This window comes from Caretta caretta, chromosome 1 (genome assembly GCF_965140235.1).
Source record: "Caretta caretta isolate rCarCar2 chromosome 1, rCarCar1.hap1, whole genome shotgun sequence".
NCBI classification, from domain to species: Eukaryota; Metazoa; Chordata; order Testudines; family Cheloniidae; genus Caretta; species Caretta caretta.
Genome location: NC_134206.1, coordinates 22,594,609 through 22,619,771, shown reverse-complemented (window position 1 = coordinate 22,619,771; position 25,163 = coordinate 22,594,609). Strand labels below are relative to the sequence as shown.

At 42.1% G+C, this 25,163-nt stretch overlaps 1 protein-coding gene across 6 annotated transcripts in view; it reads left to right on the top strand.

The window, feature by feature from the left end:
• Positions 1–25,163, top strand: part of SYTL2 (synaptotagmin like 2) — an 86,543-nt gene that overhangs the window by 45,414 nt on the left and 15,966 nt on the right. For 3 of the 6 annotated variants that reach the window (XM_075126502.1, XM_048841448.2, XM_048841437.2), the window contains exons 5-11: positions 6,260–6,332; positions 9,098–9,200; positions 11,256–12,140; positions 13,406–17,803; positions 19,888–19,989; positions 21,538–21,591; positions 24,872–24,919. In XM_075126502.1, coding sequence (XP_074982603.1) covers positions 6,260–6,332; positions 9,098–9,200; positions 11,256–12,140; positions 13,406–17,803; positions 19,888–19,989; positions 21,538–21,591; positions 24,872–24,919 — 5,663 coding nt within the window. The remainder of the gene's footprint in view (positions 1–6,259; positions 6,333–9,097; positions 9,201–11,255; positions 12,141–13,405; positions 17,804–19,887; positions 19,990–21,537; positions 21,592–24,871; positions 24,920–25,163) is intronic. The other 3 variants (XM_075126505.1, XM_075126510.1, XM_075126499.1) reach the window with 3 other exon arrangements.

Here is a 25,163-nt window from a genome sequence, read left to right as displayed (position 1 = left end):
CCCCGAGGGGGGGGCGCAGAGAGGGAGTGCCATCCAGCTCCACTACTGCCCCCACCACCAGCTGCGGGCTTGGCCCCCTTACCCCATCTGTGGCTCTGCTCCCGGTTCCAGGGGGTGGGAGGGCGGACAGAGGTAAGTGAGGATGTGAGGTAAAAAGTTTGGGGACCTTTGCTATAGAGGTCTCCATTTGAAAAGAAAGGTGACAATCTTGAAGCTAAACACAAACAGAAAAAAATTGCTCTTACCTGCCACTTGTACATTGATTCTCCAGAAACAGCTGAGGAACCAACAAAACCTCTAGACTGGGAGCCAAAGTAACCAAAGGTGAGCGTAATCTGTCAATTGAAAGGGCAGCTATTACCTCCAGCATGGCTCGGTGGGTAGGATGCTGGACTTGAGACTCAGGAGACCTGCATTCTATTCCTGGTTATACTGTTGACCAGTTGTCACAATGAGCAAGCAATTTTATCTCTGTCTGTTTCCCCTCCAAGCTCTTATCTGCCTTGTATTTGATTAAGCTCATTGTAACAGACAAAGCCTGCTACAAATTTGTATTGTGCACATCATAATGCAGCCCTCATCTAGGTTGGGGGTGCTACCATAATACAAACAATAATTCTTCTGAACGTTTTCTCTCAGTCTGTCAATGTTAACTTAATCTACTCTGGGTTGATCTTCAAACAGTTATTTTAAATCCAAGAGAGTGGGCCAATTGAGCGATTGCACTGACTAGGTCCAATGGAAAAATATGTAAAGCTGAATATCTGTCTGCTGATGACTCTACAGCCCAAACCATCTGTATCTGCTAGCAGCCTCGGCTACAGATTAAACGAGAGATTACAGAATAGAATTCTGAAAAGAACAGTTGTTCAAGTGCAGCTCCATCTCCCACTTTCATGGCCTGCAGATATGGTGTCGGCCCAAGCGGTCAGTGGCATCAAAGGTTACTGACGGGTCTAACAAATTCATCATGGATACCTGATCTTTGCCTGTCTCCAAAAGGAGATCATTGTCCAGTGAAACCAGAATAGTCTCTGTCATACCCAGACCTAAAACCAGACTGAAAAGGGTCAAATAAATTTGAGGAATGATAATGCCAGAGCTGCTTTGTCACAGCAATTCCCCCCCAATAATTAAGTTTAACAGCGGTGATAGGTATCTGCTCCACAGACCATCTTAATTAAGAGACATATTGAAGGTTGCTGCTAAAATTGACATTGTTAGCTACTGTACTTAGTTTTCTTCAGTTGGTTCTTAGCATTAAAAGATGAATAACAAATTATTTATCACTTATGGAGAGTACTGGATAGCTGCTGCTTTTCCTTTTCATGTTGTTTAATCATAAAAGCTTATTCCACAACTTCTCAAACGCTAACCTGTGTAGCCCACTTCTGTTAATTGTACAGTCATCATGGAAAGCAAAACTATATTCTGAAACTAACAAAAGCCTTATGCATTATTACTTGTACCATTACAATGTGGATCACTTGTTGGTCAGGTACCTGCTATGGGACTGATTGAAAGGACAAGTTTTGGCAAGAAACTGCCAGGAGAACCTCTAACAATATTTGGTGATATGTCAAACTTAACTATATTTTTTTTCTTTTTTAAGCAAGTAAGCTGCTATCTCAACATTTTTTAAAAGCTATTGGTTATTCCCTAAATGCTCACTGCAACAACCTATGGTATTTAGTTTTCTTTTTTCTTTCTGTATGGATGTAAAGGGCTAGTTCTGAAAGCAGCTGTAACTGGTTCACATATTGTAGAGTGGTTTTTCTGTAGGGGGTAGGGGAAGATCTTAATGACCTTTTTTTTTCCGGTCCTAGTTCCAAACTAGTGTGAAGCTGAATAAATTTTACAACCCGTATCGTTTACTGCTCCAGCCATGTCAGAAAATGTCATACTGTTTTAGACACGTTCAGAGTAAAGGAACTAGCCTTTGCCCTGTGTCCTTCAGTGGGGAACATAGGCCTGTAATTCCTATTTACACTGCAATTCCACTGGCTAGAGAGCTGTCCAATTCACACAGCAGTTAAACTAGTTATAATACTCGGCACTTAAATAACACCTTCCATTTTAAGTGCCGAGTATTTAATTTCACATTTATGTAACATAGATGCAAACACCAACTCCTGCCCTCCAGAATGTGCAGCTAACGCAAGGGAAAGTAGCAGTGATAGTTTAAGTGATATAGTGCAGTTTTATCACCCGAGTTTTTATTTTTTCTATATATGAGGCAACCACACAGAACACTGAATTGGGAAAAATGCAGGGAGAGACCAACTCTTTAAAAATGGCCTTTTCTTCTGTCCCCTGTAGGGTGGACTTCTTCTGAAGTACTGTTCTGACATAACTGTGTGCCCACTCCTAATGGCAACAGTTGATCAATAGCAGCCAGGAAAAGCCAGTTCCAGGGCTGCTGGATTAGTGTGATGAGAGATTAGCAGCCTACATAGGGTGCTAGGAGGGGTAAACCTGTATATTGGAAGCATTCGGTTCTGTCTTCAAAGACAGTAGATCCTTGAAGACGTGTTCTCCTTATGTATTTCAGAATAGAAGGAAGGGGCAACTGACTGTTGGTCTCTCAGACATGGCTGTAATTAAAAATGTGAACCTAATGTAATTCTGGAATCTCTTTGCAGGATAATAGGGTAAATGTTTCAAAAACACCAGAGCCATTTTCAAAAGTAGATTCGGCATTTAGCTAAAGTGTGACTGACAGCCAATGGGACTTAGGCTCCTCAGTTGCTAGGGTGCTTTTGAAAATGCTGCTACTTTTTAATGATGGCAATCACCATTTTTTGGGTAGAGAATGGTGCAGGCTACAGGCCCAATCTTCAGTCTTTACATAGGCAAAACAATGGTTGACTTCAGGATCTGGCCTTGAGCATATCTGGGGGAGATGTAGGTAGGAAATGTAAAATCAAATCCCTAAACCTTATTTTTGGTTACTGTTATTGAGACAAATTGCATTTATGACCATGAATGACTTAGGAAGGATCAATCCTTTTCATTGGGAGAACTCCCTGGATAAGGACCGAGGGCCAAATTCTGCTCTCAGACTAGTGAACACATCAGGGTCAGTGGCATTACTTTGGGTCTAGTCTGGACTTAATAAGAGCAGAATATGGATCTTTAGGTTTGGACACTGATGCTGTAGGGTGGTGCTCCTTTTTTTCCCTCTTTAATGACTAACTCCAATAACCAAGCTGTAACCAGTGCTTGTCTTGGTGTTTAAATTCCCATGATACTTTCTCTTGCATATCATAACCTTTGTGAGCTGGGTGTGTGAAGTATGTTTTTGGGGGTGTAACCTTCCACAGAAGGAATTTCAACAGAATGACTCAATCTGTCAATATTTTCTCTGATGAAACATTCCATCTGTAGATTGAGAGTGTAAAATATGCCACATAAGGAAGGGCAGAGTTCAGGTTCTCTCTTCTATGTTCTGAATCGTGTAAAAAATCAGTTTCTTAATCCTGAAAAGGCTCTCTGGGCTGATAAATTACACTGTCTGCGAACACTAATCCTAGAGTCTCTTATGTTCAATCAATCCAAAACTTACTCTTAAAATGCAAATGAGCTTTAGTATGTCCAAAAGGGGCTAGATCTCCTGCTTATCCACTTAACAGGTACAGCATGAGCAGCAGCAGCAGTTGAGACTTCCCCACATACGCTTGCCATTGTGGCCTATCCCTGATTTTGGAGGACTCACCTCTAAGGTCAGATGAGTTCGCTTTGTGCCCTCTCAATCCTTGACCTATTGGCTGAGCCTGCCAGCAAGGGGCACTCCAATTCTGGGATGTTTCTTGTGAGGGTAACAGGGACTAATTCACAGGCTGCTGAACATATTTGTTACTGACCTGGGTTGGATTTGAGCTGGGTTAGATTCATAGAAGTTTAAAGATGGGAAAAGACCTCCTAACAAGGTTGTCTAGTCAATCTCCTGCCAATGTAGGATTGTGCCCTACAACCTGTTTTCCAAATCTTTGTCCATCTTCTGTGACTAAGTCCCACTTCTGTCTCTTTAGGGTCTCCTCTAAGGAGGAGTTACAAAATCACATGGAATAAGGAAATCTTTTCCTCTTATAACCTTCCCCTTATAAGCTCCTTCTCTCTTTCTCTGCTCTCCATTTGTAGGCATTTTATTGCTGTTACCATAGCGCAGTGGTCTCCAACCTTTCTACTCAAAAGACCACTTTTTGAATGTAAATGCAACCCAGGATCTGCCCCGCCTCTTCCCTGGAGCCCCGCCCCTCCGCTCCATTCCCCCCTCTTTCCGACGCTCACTCTCCCCCACCCTCACTCACTTTCATCAGGCTGGGGCAGGGGGTTGGGGAGGGGGAGTGGCCTCTGGGCTGGGGCCAAGGGGTTTGCAGTGTGGGAGGGGACTCTGGGCTGAGCCTGGGGTAGGGAGTTGGGGTGCAGGGGGGGATGAGAGGTTCAAGGTCAGGGAGGGAGTTTGGGTGCTGGAGGGGGCTCCGAGCTGGGGTAGAGTGTTGGGGTTCAGGAGGGGATATGGGGTGCTGGCTCCGGGAGGGGGCTCAGGGCTGGGAGTTGGGGTGCGGGTTCCTGCCTGGTGGCACTTACCTCGGGCAGCGCCTGGTTGGCTGCACAGCGGGGCTAAGAGAGGCTCCCTGCCTGCACTGGCCCCACACCACTCCTGGAAGGGGCCAATGTGCTGCTGTGGCCCCTGGGGTGCGGGGCACATGGCTCCATGTGCTGCCCCTCTCTGCAGGCACTGCCCCTGCAACTCCCATTGGCCACAGTTCCCCATTCCTGGCCAATGGGAGCTGTTGGGGCGGTGCTTGCAGAAGAAACAGCGTGCAGAGACCCCTGCCCTCCTTTCCACTGGGGCCGTGGGGATATGCTGGCTGCTTCTGGGAGCAGCGAGGGGCTGGAACAGGCAGGGAGCCTACCTTAGCAGCAGCCCCGCTGCACTGCCAGACTTTTAGCAGCCAGAGATTGCGATCGATTGGGAGTCTCCAGGATTGACCAGTCAATCGTGTTCAACTGCTTGGTGACCACTGCCATAGCGTTACCTAAGCATGTTACCAAAATGACTTGGTACATTGATTCTAGCAGGGGAGCTGGACTCTTGCTCCACCCAGCACTGTCCCTAGCTTTCTGTGGGTATATCTATACAGCAGTGTAAGCCTGGGCTCGAACGTAACCGCCTTGCGTCCACACCCAATGTGCTAACCTAGGGCTCAGACCTAGGGTCCCTGCATCCTGAAGGGTTGGAGGGTCCAGGCCTGTGTTAAGCTGGGACCTTGGGTCTGAGTTCTATTGCTTTTCTGTGTGCATGTGGCCCTGGTTGACTCAGGTCCCTGCAGTCCGCCGGATCTATCTGAGTTCCCACCCCCAGAGGAACTGGGCTGTAGGCAGGCAACCATCGCAGCAGCCGGAAGCGCCATTACTGCCTGGTGGTGCTCACCCTTCCTGCTCCTCTCACAGCAGCAGCTTCTCCTTGCTGCTGTGTGGAACTTGCCTGGAGCAGGGAGCAAAGCTGACAGGTGGGAAGCTGCTCCTGACTGCCATGATGTTGGGGGTCATCCCTCCCCTGGCCATGCTGAGCTGGAAGCTCTGCTGCTCCATCTACCTGCAGGGCAGCCACTTAGTCCCCACTCCACTCTCTGGCCCTTGCTTTGGGATCCCCACTCCACTCCCTGTGCGTGCAGGGGCACCTGGACCGTGTGGACTCTCAGGGTGGTGAGTGGGAGCCAGCCCCAAAACCTCCCTGCAGACAGCTCTTTACCTATGATTGCTTCCATGTATTGAAAATAGCTGCTGCTTCTTATCCCTGGCCTGATTACATAACCTCAGAATGGGATGATAAACTTAATTTTTAAAAAAATATCTTTGCATATGAATGAGCAATACTTCAAAAATTACTACTTAAAAACAATCCGCTCTCCCATCCCTTGCCGTTTAATTTCTCTTTAGCTATAGTGCAACCAACCACTCGAGCATGTTTAATGAATTTATTTTGGCTCTGAAAATGGTATTCTGTAATATTTTATCTGAAAGGAAGACTTCAAATGTAGTAGATGAGGCACATAAACGGTTGTAGGGATGGTAAACAGCCTCTATGCCAAGAGTGGCAGTCTTCCATAAACAAAGAGAACAGATTGAACAGAAGAACCTCACATTTTGATGTTGTTTTTTTATAAGCATATGGCAGCTTAATTTTCACTTCTACAGCCTTAAAGCAATGTGCTGGTTTCACACTAAGTAACTTGCTGTTGTTATCTTGCAGTTCTAATGCACTGGACGCAACCTTAGACAAACCACAGGAAAGCTCAAAGAAGGTAGCCGTGTCACCAGGAAAGGTAGGTTCAGCATTGGTATGCTAAGGATGACTTTTTAAAGCTATTCTCTTGCCACTTCGCCGCTCCACTAAAAACCAGGAAGAATTTGGACAGAAGAATAAAAACTTGAGGATGTTGCATGAGGTATAAAATGATGGATTGATTCCTGTTCAGTATGTTTGTGTGGCAGAGAGAAAATCTTCATCCCTTACCTATATGTAGCCAATATCAACATCTTCACCCTCCTGAGAAAATTGCCTCCATTTTGCATTGTTCCAGTTTCACTTGAATCTTCTCATAGGTTCAGGGGTGAAAGTAACTTAAAGGACTTATGGGTACTCCGGAGTCCTGGGCAGGGGGGCGTGGCCTCAACTGGAAGAGGTGGGCCGGGCCCTTTAAGTCAAGTTTTAAAGGCCCCAGGGCTCCAGCTGTGGCTGGGAGCTCTGGGGCCTTTAAATCACCCCCAGAGCTACCAGCTGCAGAGACGGCTGGGAGCCCCGGAGCTCAGGGGCGATTTAAAGGGCCCCAGGTTCCAACCGCAGCGGAGCGCTGGGCCCTTTAAATCACCGCCGGAGCCCTGCCGCCGGTACCCTGGGGCTCCGGCAGCAGGGCTCGGGGGGCCCTTTAAAGGGCCAGGGGTTCCAGCCGCTGCGGGGAGCCCTGGGCCCTTTAAAGCGCCAGCTCTACTGGCTTACTTTCACCTCTGTATAGGTCTGAATCCCTTTTGGGAGTCACAGTAGCAGAAATGAGGCTATCAAAGGGCTTGTCTTAACTACTGAGCTACATCGGTGCAGCTGTGTCGATGTAGTGCATCTAGTGAAGACACAGGAGAGGTCTCCCACCCACATAGCACAGCGTAGACAGCACTTTAAGTCGATGTAAACTTATGATGCTTGGGGGCAGGGAAGGGGTGACATAAGTGAGTGACATAAGTTACATCTGTAGTAGGAAAAGAGCAAACAACAAACTAACTTTTTTAAAGATATAGTTGCCAAGCAACAAAAATGCAGACTCTGCTTCTAATCCTAACCACTAACTAATATTTGAAACATGGGCTTTCCTTAGATTCATAGATTCATAGATATTTAGGCCAGAAGGGACCATTATGATCATCTAGTCTGACCTCCTGCACAATGCAGGCCACAGAATTTCACCCACCACTCCTAAAAAAGACCTCACACCTATATCTGTGCTATTGAAGTCCTCAAATTGTAGTTTGAAGACCTCAAGGAGCAGAGAATCCTCCAGCAAGTGACCCGTGCCCCATGCTACAGAGGAAGGCGAAAAACCTCCAGGGCCTTCCAATCTGCCCTGGAGGAAAATTCCTTCCCGACCCCAAATATGGCGATCAGCTAAACCCTGAGCATATGGGCAAGATTAATCAGCCAGATACTACAGAAAATTCTTTCCCGGGTAACTTGGATCTTACCCCATCTAAAAACCCATCACAGGCCATTGGGCCTATTTACCATGAATATTTAATTACCAAAACCATGTTATCCCATCATACCATCTCCTCCATAAACTTATCGAGTTTAATCTTAAAGCAAGATAGATCTTTTGCCCCCACTACTTCCCTCGGAAGGCTATTCCAAAACTTCACTCCTCTGATGGTTAGAAACCTTCGTCTAATTTCTAATCTAAATTTCCTAGTGGCCAGTTTATATCCATTTGTTCTTGTGTCCACATTGGTACTGAGTTTAAATAATTCCTCTCCCTCTCTGGTATTTATCCCTCTGATATATTTATAGAGAGCAATCATATCTCCCCTCAACCTTCTTTTAGTTAGGCTAAACAAGCCAAGCTCCCTGAGTCTCCTTTCATAAGACAAGTTTTCCATTCCTCGGATCATCCCAGTAGCCCTTCTCTGTACCTGTTCCAGTTTGAATTCATCCTTCTTAAACATGGGAGACCAGAACTGCACACAGTATTCCAGGTGAGGTCTCACCAGTGCCTTATATAACGGTACTAAAACCTCCTTATCCCTACTGGAAATACCTCTCCTGATGCATCCCAAGATGACATTAGCTTTTTTCACAGCCATATCACATTGGCAGCTCATAGTCATCCTATGATCAACCAATACTCCAAGGTCCTTTTCCTCCTCCGTTACTTCTAGTTGATGCGTCCCTAGCTTATAACTAAAATTCTTGTTATTAATCCCTTATTACCACATAGCAGAGTTTTAAAATAGTTAGTATAAAGTAAATGCCCTAAGTTACTAAATTAATACAACCAATTAAATTTGACTTAAGCGGTAGTGTAGACAAGCCCTAAGGGCTGGCCCTTGCTGGAAACGTACATCAGCATAGCAATGTCTCGGAGTGTGAAAAATCCACCCCTCACTCCAAGAGACGTAGTTAAGTTGGCCTAAACCCCAGTGTAGACAGTGCTAGGTTGATGAAAGAATTGTTGTGTCAAGCTAACTATCGTCTTGAGGGGAGGTGATTAACCACAACAGCAGGAGAATCCCGCCCGTTGCTGTGGTGTCTCTAGTGAAGTGCGCCGCATCTGTGCTGCTGTGGCGTTTTAAGTATAGATGTAGCCTAGTTCAGAAAGGTGGAGTTTTCAAATGCCCTAAGGCTGTTCCTGCTGACTTCAAAGGGAACAGAGTTAGGCCAAGCACTTCTGACAATCCTTTATCTTCGCTATTTTGCCATGTCCTCCGTCTGTCTTATAAGAGGCCTGCTTAAACCTTATTCTGCAGGGGTGAAATGACTGCGTTTTCATGTTTCTGTTATCACCGTTAAACATATGACCTAAATTATATGTCCATTCTTTTCTAGCAAAGGAAAAATCCATTTAATGACTTCACTGCACCAGAACAGAACGTAAAAAGTAGGGACTCGGAAAGTGGAACAACTGGCCTATCTCAGATGCCAAATGAGGGTAAATAATTATTTTTTAATTTACATGTCCTCTGTGGACTCTGAAATTCTTTGGGGTATTGTGACCAAGTTAACTGTCACTTTCCTCACAAAATACATTTTCTAGGGGGGGAAAACCTTTTTAAAATCCTGTGATAAAGCAGGACATGGCATAATTTTACCTATTGTGTTATGAGCCTGTCTCCAGCCTGTTCTTCAAGCTGTTCATTTTAAATCTGCATGTATAAAATATGAACCCCTGAAGATATTAAGAAAACGATGTTTCACCCAAATAATCTGATCTGTCTACTCCTTTCCCTCTGCCCACATCCCAACCCTAAACCTGCATTAGGTCATCAATAGTAGATCTATGCTGCAATTAAAAACCTACAGCTGGCTCAGGTCAGCTGACTTGGACTCATGGGGCTCAGGCTGTGGGGCTGTTTAACTATAGTATAGACCAGTGTTTCCCAAACTTTTTTGGCCACGGAACACCTGGTATATATTTATGGAACACTTCTAATATTATTTTATAGTTGTTTAGTTTTCAAATAAAAAATTGTGGTGTTTATGCTCAAATATATTTTATTTAATAAAACAAAGCAAAAATACAAATTTAAAATAACTTGAACTAACAATTTCTAACTGGAAAGCACATATAAAGTAGTACAAAAATCAAGTGCAAGACACTTTTTTTTTAATTACGATTCTTTCACGGAACACCTATTCATATCGTGCAGAACACCAGTGTTCCATGGAACACAGTTTGGGAAATGCTGGTATAGACATTTGGGCTGGTGCCCAAGCTGTAGGACCCTAATTTTTAAGCCCGAATGTCTACACTGCAATTAAGTAGACCCTTAGCCCAAGTTAGCTGACCCAGGCCACCCGCAAGTGTCTGTCTGCAGTGTAGACATACCAGTAGCCATCCAGCTGAGAAGGGCTGCTTCTATATTACAGCCCTCTTGGTGACTCAGCAGTTAAAAACAGTTTAAGATATTCTCTTTTCTGCCTTTGCAGCAGTCCCAATCATTGCTGCTATTGGCTCAGCAGCAGGGGATCGAGCTGGGCTCCCAACATTTGATCTCGTCCCCCTGTTGTTTCTAAAACGCATAGACTTTAAGGTCAGAAAGGACCATCATGATCATCTAGTCTGACCTCCTGCACGTTGCGGGTCACAGAACCTCACCCAGCCACTTCTATAACAGACCACTAATCTGTGGTTGAGTTACTGAAGTCCTCAAATCATGATTTAAAGACTTCAAGTTACAGAGAATCCACCATTTACACTAATTTTAACCTGCAAGTGACCCGTGCCCCATGCTGCAGAGGAAGGCAAAAAAACCTCAGGATCTTTGCCAATCTTGTTTCTTTAGTTCTGTTTTTTAGATTCCTCCCTTTCCCCCAAAATATCCTTCCTAACCAAACAGGAGCTAGAAAATGATGTACCTTAATCCAGTCTTGCAAAATTGTAATGAGAGTTTGCCAACCCAGGCATGAAAATTACTGATCTGCTTTCTACCATGATGCATGCTAATGGGGTGGGGTGGGGGGGGCAGGGAAAGGACAAGTGTATATTACTTGCATTTTTTTAAAATACTAGTCCAGAGTGGAAAAGTTTTTTACTTAGTTCCATCTGACCCTGAAAACAGTTTACAGAAATGGATAGAAGCACAAACACAAGACACAATAATATAATTGAGCTGTATAAGAACTCTGATGATTAAAGGTTTACTGTGCTCTCACTTTGACTCGTTATGTTTCTTTGCCATAGGAATGTTCTATCAGTCAGCACTCTATAATACAAACAAGTTAAATATAATATCAATTTGGATAATCTGTCAGTTTTCCAATATACTTGTTTCAAGAGTGCGTACTTTTTATACTGCTGAATGCTTTGACTGTTAACGTTATCTTGTCTTTTTTTGCATTGCACCCTAGAGCTGCAAGAATGTCTTCACCTTCTCTTTCCTGTGCCGAACACTTGATGTTTTGACTAAATGCATGTTCTTAAGCTTGAGATCTGTATTGCAGTATGTTTTTACCTTCTCCCTTGTGTGCATGTCTTGTCTTGCAGACACACTGTCACCTTCAAAGGAGAGCCAATCCAAGAGAAACATACTAAACAATAGGTCAGAGGAACATAGGCAGGCTTCTGGAGAACAAACTGATGAATCACAGAGAATTGCAGATCAGCCTCCTGTACCAAAAGCTAGAAAAGTCATCTACAGAATAACAGATCCCATATTGGAGAAAGATGGTTCTTTTCCCAAACCTGCTAAAAGGACTGATCGGGTTAGTGGTGCTGGTACACCACCTAGGGGCATTCTGAAACGCAGTTCAAGTTCAAGTTCCACTGATTCAGAAGTTCTTCGTGTTAATCAGATCTTTGACCATCAGAGTAAGACTGGTTTGCCGTCTTCAACTGTTCTTGAAAGAGTAGCTGAGACAAATCCTCCTGCAGAAGACCCCTCTCAAAATTCACTGGAAAGACTAAAACAGGTGAGGTTCTCTTCCAGGACAGGTACAAAACAACCTCTTCAGAGCCCCCAGCTACAATGTGGCAAAGATATAGGAGAGTTTGACTTACTGGAATCAGACTATGTTAAGAATGCAGAAAATGACACTAGTAGGTTAGATGCACTTCAAAATGAACAAACCCTCCCTGTAAAACCTCCACGCTCCCAATCCTCTGCTTCATCTGTTAATGCAACAGACAGAGATGCCTCCCAAGAAGACATTTCAGCACCATATTCTTCTGATGCTAACAGGTCAAGCCTACCAGTTAATGAAACTTTACATCTTAAGACAAGTCTTCCTATGGAACCTGTAACTCCAAGAAAATCCTCCAGTAATATCTCACCAAATGTCCAGGAAGTGCAAACTGTTGACGAAACATTGTCTCAAAACATATCCAAACGGTCCCCGAATCCTGACTTGGAGTCATCCAAACACGCTATTGGTAAGAGAACAACACAACACAAGTCAAATGGGTTAATACTGAGAAGGGTAAATAATAATTTTGAAAACAGGCATAAAAACCACTGTCCATTAATATTCCAGTCATGAGAGAGAGAGAGAGAGCTTTCTGTATTATCCAGAATATTTCTGCTTGCATACTAATTTACCAGTTTCACACACTAAACCACTTAAGTATTTTCTAACATTCTAAGTCTGATCATTCAGTCTTTGGGAATATGCTCTAATCATTGATTGGTTTTTTTTTAAAACAGAAACTGGTTAATAACATGTCCAGGCTAAAGTGTGGATACTCATATTTATGAGCAACAAGAGAGAGACACTGGTGGGCCAAACATATCCTTGCTCAGGCAAAACTCCTGTTTTTGAAGTTAATGATAGCTTTGCCCGCATAAGGACTGAAGAAATTGGTCCACTATTGTCTGTTATTGGTAATAATGGAACTATGATTTGGGTTTTTTTTTAACACGTGTGATTTAAATAAAAAACATGGCAGTTAAATAATGAAAAATCCACTTCTGAGTAAGAATCAAAGTGCCATAATTATAAGCAAACATAAGTGTTTCTGCATAGTGAACTTTTTGTAAGGTTGTAATTTGGACTAAGACTTTACTCGTTCATAAATTGCTCCAGTTCTGTTCTACAAGCCTATTTTCATTGCTGTGCTGCCAGTATATCAATATTCTTCCCTTGAAATATTTTTTTCAAACTAAAAGAACAAACATATGGGATATATCTGTGTTTTAGCTTGTATAACTTGTAGTGGGGACTTGGTGGAAAATGAAGCATCCAAGCATATTGATGTCTAGAGGAGTCTCTTAATCCACTAATTATTCTTTAATAAATACCTTGCCTGCAGCATAATGCATTTTGAAAGCCAAAAGTATCTCTAACTATTTTTATGCACCCCAAGAAGAAATCCTGTGGATTTTGCCCCGTGTCGGGGATACTGCTAACTCATCCCTGCCAAAGGCAGGAAGACCACTCCAACTCTTCTTCCAAATTGGTGGTAAACTTTGATAGGCTCCCAAGAGCCACACCTTCTCCCCATCATATCGCTCTTTATTTTGGCTTTTTGATTGCTGTTTTCACGTAAACAGTTGTTCTTAAAATAACAAGCAGCAACGGGAAGGGGAAACAAGCTATGATAAGCACTACTAGATTTTTCTTTTAATCAAGGTGGAAAATGTGTTTCAGCAAAATCACGTTTGTTGACTCCTTATCTTGAAAGGTGATTTTATGTTACAGATCAGCAGCCACTTTCTGCTAAGACAAAATCTACTCAGGTTCCAAATGCCAGCACTGCAGACCTTCAACAAGGTAAGCCTGTTCTTGTTGAGAATCGAAGTGCTAAAACCACTTCCAAGCCTGACAAACATGCTGCTGAGTTCATGAAGGCAGCTGATGAGTCCATATCAAAAGTATTAGATTGGTTTAAAAGAAGCTCCAATACTGGTGATGAGAACACTCCATCGGTAACTTCCCAAAGGAGAGAGTCCAAAGAAGAACTGTACTTATCACCCAGGGCAAGAGTTATAACCACAAAAGATAGTGGACCAAGCACAGGTGAAAATACACCGCTGATTGACTTGTCATTTGGAAACCATGGGAAACCAAGCAATGTTTTGAAACCTGCAGCAGTTGATGCAGAAGACATACAGATATTAAAAGTAGGAAAAAAAGAAAATCAAAGTCAAGAGATTCAAGGAACAGACTATAACAAAGGACCTATTGTACTTGGAAAGAGCAAAAGTGGTAGAGAGAAGATACATTTACAGGTCACTGATCTTCCAGTTACTAAATTAGATGAAACAAATATTCTTAAAAAATCGGCTGCAGAAGGCAAAATGTTATACAAACCAGAGGATGAAAGTGCAGCATATAAAGAACCAACGTTTCTTAAAGATGGAAAAGGCAAACCAGGTTCAAAGAGTTTCAGTTCTCCTGAAAAGCTAAATGAAGGTTCACTATTGAAAAATAATGTGCAAACAGGAATTCAGAAAGAGGAAGAGAAAATATGCACTATCAAATCTCTCTTGGAAGAAGACCATGTTCAGTCACAGACTGGATTTGATGATAGAGGAATAGAGAGAAAAGAACCTGGTTTACTTGATCAAGGAAGTATGCAACTAGATCCAAGTAGTTCTAGGACAAAACTACCCGTCTTGCCTCAGCATGAATCCAAACAGCCATCGCAGGTACAAATCTCAGATGAGGAGACAGAACAAAAGAGAAGAGTAAGGAATATTAGGGCCTTCTGGGAAAGGGACACAACTGGACCCAGACTTACAAATAAGGACGGCATTTTAAGTACTACCCCATCAGCTAGTAGCACAGCACAATACATCAATAAAGGAAGTAGAACGGTAAAACCCACTGATTCTGCAGCATCCTTATCAAGTGAATCAAAAGTTCAAAACAAGCATAGTTTGGTTACTGTCAGAAGAGTTGAATTAAGTGATGACGAGGCATCTAAAGATAAATTTCTAAAGTCTTCAAAGACTGGGCCAGATATGATAGAGAAATCCAAAGCAAACCATAATGTTGAGAAGTCCAGAAAAATACTCCAATCTGATGGTAAGGTTAATGAATTTACAAAATTGCCAAAAGCAAATCATTTGCAACCAAGAATTGGTTTTACTCCTGCTTCATCAAACAAGTATGAAGATTGGAAACAAGTATCTCCAGAAAATGACCGAAATCCCTCTTCTACACAACAGAAGCCAAACTTTAAGATTTTGTCTTTGAAGGAAAAAATAGATGAGGAGTCTAAGAATCAAATTTCCAACCCATTGCATTTTCAGAGTTTGAGAAGTTTTTGGGCTATTGGAGCTAAATCACATGTGGAAAATGAAACCACTTCCCCAGGTAATATTAGTTCAGCAACTTACCAAAAAGAGTCAAAGGAACTTAAAGAAAGCAGAGCAGAGATGAGCGAAGAAGAGGTGATGGTTCAACAGCAAAATCAACTTCCCTTGAGAGAGAGAACAAAGAAAATAAACTTCAAAGTACCTGAGTCGCCTAGACAGGAAGGGCAGCCCATTCCTTGGTCAGTGAATCTGACACGGACAGAAAATGCAGAATCTGTCCAAATAGTGGGAAAAAATGTAGGAAAGTCAGTGACCTCAAAACCTGAAGAAAAGGTGGATCTTCCAGAGCAAGAAGTTAAAGAATATGTAGAAAAAAGGATTGTTCCATCAAAAGTACAGCACAGCACATTTAACAATGGCTTACAGAAACTGCTTAAAGAAATGTCTGAGGCACCCTTGCCATCATTCCAACCAGCTGGTGATAAAGGTTCTCCAAGAAAAGAATTGGGAATTGATGAACAGCTAATTGTTTCTGTAAAAACAATGCAGAGCAAGGCTGCTCCCACAGACTCCAAGGAAAAAGCAGAATCTCCTAAAGAGGAGGTTGCAGAGACTGTAGACAAAACTGTTGCTCCATCAAAGGCTGAACTTGATGCATTTAATGCTGGGCTAGAGAGACTGCTAAAGGAAACCTCCCAAATATCATCCTCTTCTAGTCAGAACGTAACAGAAAATACTTCCGAAGAGACAGTTTCTTGGCCTGGGCAGAGAAGATTTTTTGAAAAGGTGATGGAACGGAGTCACAACACTTATCCTAGATATCAAAAAGAGGAAGCGCTTCCTCAAGAAGTAAAAGAAACTATGGAAAAAACCGTCATTCCACCCAAAGATGAACTTGATGAACTAAAAATTGGTCTAGGGAAGCTGCTTAAGGAATCTGACGCTTTCTGTCCATTACATCAGGCAGCAGATGCGGAGGAGGGTATCCAGAGAGAGAGTTCTCATGCAGAAGCCATTCCAAGCTCTTCCCCAAAGGCAATGCATCCTGGCATAGCTGCTTATGTCATGACCCAGAATGAAGCACAGCCTCCTGGAGAGGCAGTCTCAGAGACTGTAGAAAAAACCACGGTTCCACCTAAAACTGAATTCTGTGATCTGGATGCTGGTTTAAAGAAACTACTTAAGGAAGCATCCAAAATCTCATTTTCATCGTACAATATAGATAACAGTAAACAAGCAGCGCCTGAGAATGTGCCTGAAGAAGATGGGCAAAGATTTTATAAGCAGGTCACAGAGACTGACCAGGCTACTTCTGTTACTGCCCAAGAAAGGGTTGGGACTCCAGATGAAATTGGGACTGTAGAGAGAACTACAGTTCCATATCAGGATAATGTTAGCCCAATCAATACACGCTTGGAGAAACCAGATGAAGAGGCAGCTAAAGTGCTGTTACCTTTACATGCAAAAAGTGGAGAAAATGTAAGCTCTCAGCCAGAGGATCAAACTGATCATCCTGTATCTCCTGGTAACCATCATGAAGTGACTGAAATACTAGTAAAAACAGTTCAGCCAAAACCTGAACTCCATGAATTTAATGCTAGTTTGCAGAAACTGCTCAAGGAAGCTTCTGAAATGCCACCCTCTGACCAGAAAAGCTTTGACAATGAGATGCACGTTAGGATACAGCCTAGTCAGAGTGTGAACTGCACTTACCAACAAGATATTGACCATTCTCAAGAAGTAAAGGAAACCATAGCAAAAGCCGTTGCTCCTTCCAAATCGGAACTCAGTGAATTTAATTCTGGGTTAGAGAAACTGCTGAAGGAAGTATCTGAAATGCAAACTCCTAAACTGAAAAGCATGGAGAATGCAATGCAGAAGAGTATGGGGGTACAGCCTAATCAGAGCGTAGACTTAACTTATCAGCAAGATACTGACCATCCTCAAGAAGTAAATGAAACCATAGCAAAAGCTGTTGCTCCTTCCAAATCTGAGCTTGGAGACTTTAATGCTAGTTTGCAGAAACTGCTTAGGGAAGCCTCTGAAATGCCACCTCTTAAGCTGAAAAGCTTGGATAGTGTAATACAGGGTAGGACACAGCCTAATCTGAGTGCGTATTCCCCTTTCCAACAAGAGATGGACCGTGCTCAAGAAATAAAAGAAACTGTAGAAAAAACTGTTGCTCCAACAAAAGCAGAATGCAGTGAATTGAATATCTGCTTAAAAAAACTTCTTAAAGAAGCATCTGACATTTCATCTCAGCTGCCAACGAAGATGGGAATACATGAAAGACCCAATGACTCTGTGTCTCAAGCAGAAAAGGAAAGTCTAGCCATTAAAATGCCACTCTCTGGTCCAAGTGCTTCAAGTGGCTATCACACAGAGTTTAAGATACCAATCAAGAGAGAGACTTTGAAACAAAATGACAAAGCCGTAAAGGAAGATCATGTGGTAAATGAAGTGAGAGGTTCTGCTCTCCCTGAAAGAAATGTAGCATTTGAGAAAACAATACAGACTAACCTGGCATCAACTGAAGCCCTTCCCAAGGAAAGAGAGAACGGTGCAGCTGTTATCAAGACACATAAGATGAAGATAAAAAATGAAAATAAAAGAGAGGAAGCAGCAGGAAAGGAGGTTGATAAAAGCGTTTCCTTAGCAGATGACAGTGAGGCAACATCTGAAGTGACTGCACCATCTATATTCAGGAGAGCAAGCACACCACTTACAGATGATGATCACTCCTCCAAAATAAGTAAAGTGGAGCTGCTCCTAGCATCTCCTTATGATGATCAAGATGACACCATAAGTTTTAGCTCTGATCTTTCAGGTTCAACTTGTGAGCATTTTTGAATTCTTAAATCAATGGTTATGGATTATTTATTATTATATATTATTATTATTCTTTAAGAAATATGGCTAGAATTTTTTGATAACCTACCTTAAGAATGGTGAAGCAAAAGCCTGACTGAGATTCTCATTCATTTTCTTAACTGAATGATCCAGGCATCTTTTCTAATGAACTTTTTTAATACCTAGTCAGCAGATGTTTTGAAAAGACATGCATGCAGTGTGGCTTGCAGTCCGGGGAGTTGGGCTGGAATAACCCTATTGCATGCCTATAGAGAGAGAGTCGGGCTTGCCACATCTGTTTCTTCCCCTTGTGGTAGTTTTTGTTCAGTGTGCGAACCGTAAATTCTATTATTTAAACTTTGGGCTTTAGAGCTGCTTTTTTTTTTTTTTTTTTTAAAGAATGTTTCACAGGCTGATGTAAGAAAGGGGTCCTGTTAGCAAGGGACATCTGGCTAAACCAGATATTTGCTTCTGCTTTCCCATCTGTACTTATACCACAATGTGCAAAGGAGAAGGCCCACCCCTGCCTTAATCAATTCATTGCTGCAGCCTGTTGCATCAGAACATGGGGCTATGTTCACTTAGTGTTATCTTCCACCGAAAAGTTAGTATTCAAATAGAGGTGCATCTAGAAGAGATGGCAGCACTGGAGTGGCTCTGGTCTCCTGTACAGGATGGTGATATGCAGTGCCCATGCAGTTAAACTATTGGAGTTGCTTCAGATGAGGGGTTAATTTAATATTTGTTCTGAGAAATCAGGATTGTTCCCCTTAACTAGAGACGCTGAGAAACCTGTTTCAGAGTAGCAGCCGTGTTAGTCTGTATTCACAAAAAGAACAGGAGTACTTGTGGCACCTTAGAGACTAACAAACTTATTTGAGCATAAGCTTTCGTGAGCTACAGCTCATGCATCCAATGAAGTGAGCTGTAGCTCACGAAAGCTTATGCTCAAATAAATTGGTTAGTCTCTAAGGTGCCACAAGTACTCCTTCTCTTTTTGAGAAACCTGTGAAATTTGCAGGGGCTGCCAGCGGTCTTATCCTTAATTCCTCACTCTTAACTTGGGCAAAACACAATTGAAGCCAATGAGACTTCTGGCCTAAGTGAAGAATGAGTAAAACTTGAGCAAGGGCTTCAGGCTTTGCGCCATAGCTAAAGTGAAGCATTTTGGGTCACTTTTTTGCTCATGGGGAGGGTGGAGGAAGGCGGCAGAAAGGGATTTTTGAAGGGATGAGATGGCACATGGGACTGCCAACTGGGACAGATGAGACCATTAACTTCTAAGATCTGAATCTGTCCCAAGGTGGTAGAAGTTGAGTTTTCCTATGGCTGCTGTTTGGACTACATGACATGAATCGTTGCCTCTGGTTTTTTTTGTAATTCAAATAGAAACACGTCCCCATTATTAAAATAACCCCCATATTCTCCATCAGGAAGCAGTTCTACAACAGGGTTTGGGTTTCTAGCTAGGCTCCTGCTTATTTGTAGATACAGCTGAGTCACTCTGAGTCCATCTCAAGCAACGAGTCTGAATTAGTTTGCCTACCTCTAGTATGTGTGTATGTAGACAAAACAATAGGCCAAATGACCATGTGGCACATCTGTTGATCAGTAGGAGACCTATACAAACACACCGGAGGGGTAAATTTTTGCTCCATAACTCTTAAAATTAATGTTAAATTTCCTTTTTTTCCCCAAGTCAATACAATGCTGCCATGGCAGTTTACAGTTAAATCACTTCTAAAATATGTATTCCTGAAAGCCTGTGTCCAAGTAATTTAAGCTATTGAATTCAGTGACTATTGATCCTGCTGGTCTTTGGTAGTGCACGTATTTTTACCTAGTAATTTAGTATTCCATTATGTCTCCAAATCCATGACTAAACATCTGCACCTTTCCCTAATTTTTCCTTTGGTCTTTCATAGTTGTGAAAACTAGAATTTTTAATGTTTTGCTAAGGGTTAAAATATCTCATTAGTTAAAAATAGCCATTGATTTCTAAAGTGGCTCTCATTTAAAAAGGCATGTCTGTCTGTCTGTGCAGTGTTCATGTATTTTGTCCCGTGACAGGTTCAGAAGAAGAATTAGATCCTATTTTGAAGGCTCTGAAAAGGAGTGCAGATAGGCAAAGGCCTTCCAAAAGTCTAGAGGACATTCCATCAGCCACATCAAGTGAGCACAAAGCTTGTCTGCTGTCTTCCATGCCCCCAGCTAAGCTTAAAAATACTTATATACTATCCTTCCACACATCTTCACCAACTGGCGCTCTAATATTCCAACCATGGGTTTTGGCAGGAAAACTGTCCTCAGAATGAGCATCCAAAATAAGTAAATAAATAACCACCATACTTTATAATCTGACTTCTGAATAAGAAGTAAGGAGCAGTGCTCTAGTCTAAATGGTGCTTTTGACCAGGTTTTGATTTCAATGCTGCATGCTCATTTTGAACACTTACTCCTGTATTTCATTCTCAGTCACAGTTGAATATAAAATAGGCTTCTTTTTTGCACGCTTAATTAAGACATGCTTTTTCAACCCCTTCTTTCATCTCCTCTCACATTCCATTCAAATAGCCATCTTCGTAACAATGTTTATACTTGCAGTGGCAGGAAATAGGCTGGCAAGGATGCAACTGCCATGTCCATTCCTAATTCCACTAGCAAGTTTTAAAGGTTTAAAGAGGGCTTAACTCTTCTCTGCCACTAGCTGTAAATCTATAAATGTCCAGGTTGTGACTGAGAAAACATTTAATCCTGTCCTCCCATTTGCATGGGTTTTTGTTGTTGTTTTGTTTTGGGTTTTTATAAAGCCAGATCGGCCTTGAGTCTCCTGAAATGCTCTCCATGGTTATAGTTTTCTCTTGTGGGCCAGCTCTATTTATAAATAACTTGCATGGAGTTTACACAGGAGTGTTCATGTAAATTTATCCACTCAGCAGACGTCTTCCAAGAAATATGCATTGAATTGATCTTAATCAGCCTGGCTTTGCTCAGTAGAGGGCTTTGTGCTTGTTATACAATAAGGGGATGTGCAAGCACCCAAAGGAGCAACATACAAATATCAACTTTCACCTACAAATGGATATGGACCAAATTAATGAGTGGTGCAAGTGAGACAACTGCATTGACTTCAGTAGAATTGCACCTACTTACACCAGCAGTAAATTTGGCTCTGAGTTCCTATTTAAATTATGCAATCAAATATGCTTGTGTTCAAAATTTCACTTACACCTATGTTCATTGTTGTGTATTTTTCAATATCTTATTGATTGCTGTGCATAATGGGGAAAATGTGTGAAACTTCATGCATGTAGATATTCATGAATAGAGCTTTGGGTTTTGGAAGGAGCTGGTCAGTTCAGGCATCTTACACTAGTTTAAAATACAGACATAAGAACTCTTCATTCTCTTTATTTTTAATGTGCTGTTGCTTATTTGTAACTGACTGTAGGACTTCAGGCATCAGTACAGCACTGTACTGATGTAAACTGCATTAAACAATGACATGAGAGCTCCCTTTAGAGCAAACTAGTTGAATTTTGTAATCCAGGTAGAAAGTGTTTTATGGACAGCATTTAACCTTGTGGTTTATGCATTTAAGCTGGGCTGTGGCTCTGCTGATTTTTGACCTTATTTCTTATAAACTCTGTGGCTGGCACTATAATCCATACTACCTTCCTGAACAGCAAACTTTACTAACTGTTACTTTTTCCTGTACAGATAAAGGAAAAGTAGATATCCCAAAAGAAGAGTTAGTACTTAGTGCTGAAGATGGTAAATATCTTATTTGTGTGTGCATGAACATAGTATTTTTTTCAGTGTTCTCCTCCACTCACCAGCCAAAGAGTTGGTGAATTTCAGAATTGTATCACTGCTGTATGGTAATTTAATTAGTTAATTTCTGCATGGTTTAAATACTTGGGTAGCATTTCTCCACCTTTGCTTTTATTTCTAAACAATATATTAGTATTGTTATATCCAACTATTATTGTAAACAACTTTGTTTATGTCACAGTGTTTCATCTGGGCTTGATCCTTCAGGCATTCCACATGTGTCATGGCCGCTGAAGTCAATGAGAGCTTTGGGTATTGACTCAATGAAGAATTGGGCTGCTAAAATATCAAATTAGCATGCTAATTGTTGCGCTGTAAAATGGTTCTATCCAGCAAAGCAAAGACTTAAGACACAAGTGGATTTGCTTGCTCTGAGATAATGGATAAGCCACTGGCTTGCCGACTCTCGATACTGATGATCGACTAGTACACTTATAAATTCATCTGGTATATTGCATGGGCCAAACTCTCCATCATATATGTGCACAACTCTCTCATTGATGTCATTGAGTGAGTGTTTGTAAACACGGACTAAAAGATCCTGAATTTAAAACAAAACCAAAAATTACTAGGTTACACTGAGCTAGTGACACTGAATATGGTGGTATAGAACACATTTTTACTTCCTTTTAAGTGCTATCCAGTGGCACCACAATTCTAAAACTAGTCACGTTTAGTTGTATTTATTACTGACTCTTTTAGAGGCTTCATTGTGTTTTGTAGTCAGTCTGTAGTCTGATCATAGTGCACTTGGGCCCTATACTGCTGTCCATTGCATGGTGCAGAGAGTAATCAGTGGGCCTTTAAGCATGTACTTAAGCATTTCCCTGAACTGGGGACATAGCTGTGGATTTCAGTGAAAATATATATGAAATGTGTACGTATAATTGAGCTGAAAGGGTAGGTTTTTTGTCTTTTCAAGCAGCCAGATTATTTTTGTGCTCGAGTCAGTCATGGTAAAGACTGACACCAATATCTACCCTGGCAAATTTAGGGTGGGAGTTTCCAAAGTGCTCAGTACTTGGTCAAATGTTGATTTCAGAGGGAGCAGCTTCAGGCCAGTACTGAAGCAATTTTGAAAATCTCGCCTTTAATGCTTGGACTTCACTTGCTGATAGGTCCTGTTGCATTGGTTGCACTCCAGATTGTCAAAAAAAAGGAAAATGCCCCAAATGTACAGTGAGGGATGATACGGGTCTTGGAAATCCAGGCCAATGATGATTGTGAAGGAGGACGAAAGATGATCGATCTTCAGGTTGACGTATAAAGTGTCTGGTTCTACAATCACTATATAAACCTGGTGACAGGTTTCAGAGTGGTAGCCGTATTAGTCTGTATCACCAAAAACAATGAGGAGTCCTTGTGGAACCTTAGCGACTAACAAATTTATTTGGGCATAGGTGTAATCAAGGTGGCCCAGCAGGGGGAAATTAGTTTTTGTAGTGACCCATCCGCTCCCAGTCTTTATTCAGGCCTAATTTGATGGTGTCCAGTTTGCAAATTTATTCCAGTTCTGCAGTTTCTCGTTGGAGTCTGTTTTTGAAGTTTTTTTGTTGAAGAATTGCCACTTTTAAGTCTGTTGTTGAGTATCCAGGGAGATTGAAGTGTTCTACTGGTTTCTGAATGTTATAATTCTTGATGTCTGATTTTGTACAATTTATACCTTCAAATCAGCAGCACTGCTATGGGTACCCGCATGGACCCACAGTATGCCAACATTTTTATGGCTGACTTAGAACAATGCTTCCTCAGCTCTCGTCCCCTAATGCCCCTATTCTACTTCCGCTACATTGATGACATCATCATCATCTGGACCCATGGGAAGGAGGCCCTTGAGGAATTTCACCAGGATTTCAACAATTTCCACGCCACCTTCAGCCTGGACCAAGTCCACACAAGAGATCCACTTCCTGGACACTACGATGCAAATAAACGATAGTCACATAAACACCACCCTATACCGGAAACCTACAGCCCGCTATACTTACCTACATGCCTCCAGCTTTCATCCAGACCACATCACACAATCCATTGTCTACAGCCAAGCTCTAAGATACAACCGCATTTGCTCCAATCCCTCAGACAGAGACAAACACCTACAGGATCTCTATCAAGTGTTCTTAAAACTATAGTACTCACCTGGGGAAGTGAAGAAACAGATTGACAGAGCCAGAAGGGTACCCAGAAGTCACCTACTACAGGACAGGCCCAACAAAGAAAGTAACAGAACACCACTAGCCGTCACCTACAGCCCCCAACTAAAACTTCTCCAGCGCATCATCAAGGATCTACAACCTATCCTGAAGGACGATCCCTCACTCTCTCAGACCTTGGGAGACAGGCCAGTGCTCACTTACAGACAGCCCCCCAACCTGAAGGAAATATTCACCAGCAACTACACACCACACAACAAAAACAGTAACCCAGGAACCAGTCCCTGCAACAAAACCCCTTGCCAACTTTGTCCGCATATCTAGTCAAGGGACACCATCATAGGACCTAACCACATCAGCCACACCATCAGGGGCTCGTTCACCTGCACATCTACCAATGTGATATATGCCATCATGTGCCAGCAATGCCCCTCTGCCATGTACATTGGACAGTCTCTATGCAAAAGAATAAATGGACACAAATCAGATGTCAAGAATTATAACATTCAAAAACCAGTAGGAGAACACTTCAGTCTTCCTGGACCCTCAATTACAGATTTAAAAGTGGTAATTCTTCAACAAAAAAACTTCAAAAACAGACTCCAACGAGAAACTGCAGAACTGGAATTAATTTGCAAACTGGACACCATCAAATTAGGCCTGACTAAAGATTAGGAGTGGATGGGTCACTACAAAAACTAATTTCCCCCTGCTGGGCCACCTTGATTACATTGGCCTCATTAGCACTACAAAAGTGATTTTTTTCCTCCCTTGGTATTCACCCCTTCTTGTCAACTGTTGAGAATAGCCCACTTCCACCTTAATTGAATTGGCTCGCTAGTTCTGACCCCCCACTTTGTAAGGCAACTCCCATCTTTTCATATGCTGTGTATTTATACCTACCTCTGTGTTTTCCATGCATCTGATGAAGTGGGTTTAGCTCACAAAAGCTATGCCCAAATAAATGTTAGTCTCTAAGGTCCCCCAAGGACTCCTTGTTTATACAAACCTGATATCTTTACTACTGAATGACAATGTATTGTTCTCAATGTTGCCCATCTGAGCAGATCAGAAAACCGATCAGCAACAAGAGACAAATGAAAATGTACAAGGAAGTGAGTAACAGGATCTTTCAATCAACCAGTGGATATAACTCTCCACTGATTTAGTTTCAAATCCCTTTAATTTAATATCAACTAACTAATAAGTCTGGACTTTGTTTTTGTTACTAAATGCTGCAGCTCACAAAGCTAACTGCGTGCCAACAATGCCTTGTGTATTTTCAGTGTAACCTTGAGGTACAATTTCAGTTTTGGGGTAATTGGACTGAGACACCTTGTCTTGTACCAAGTTTGTTTG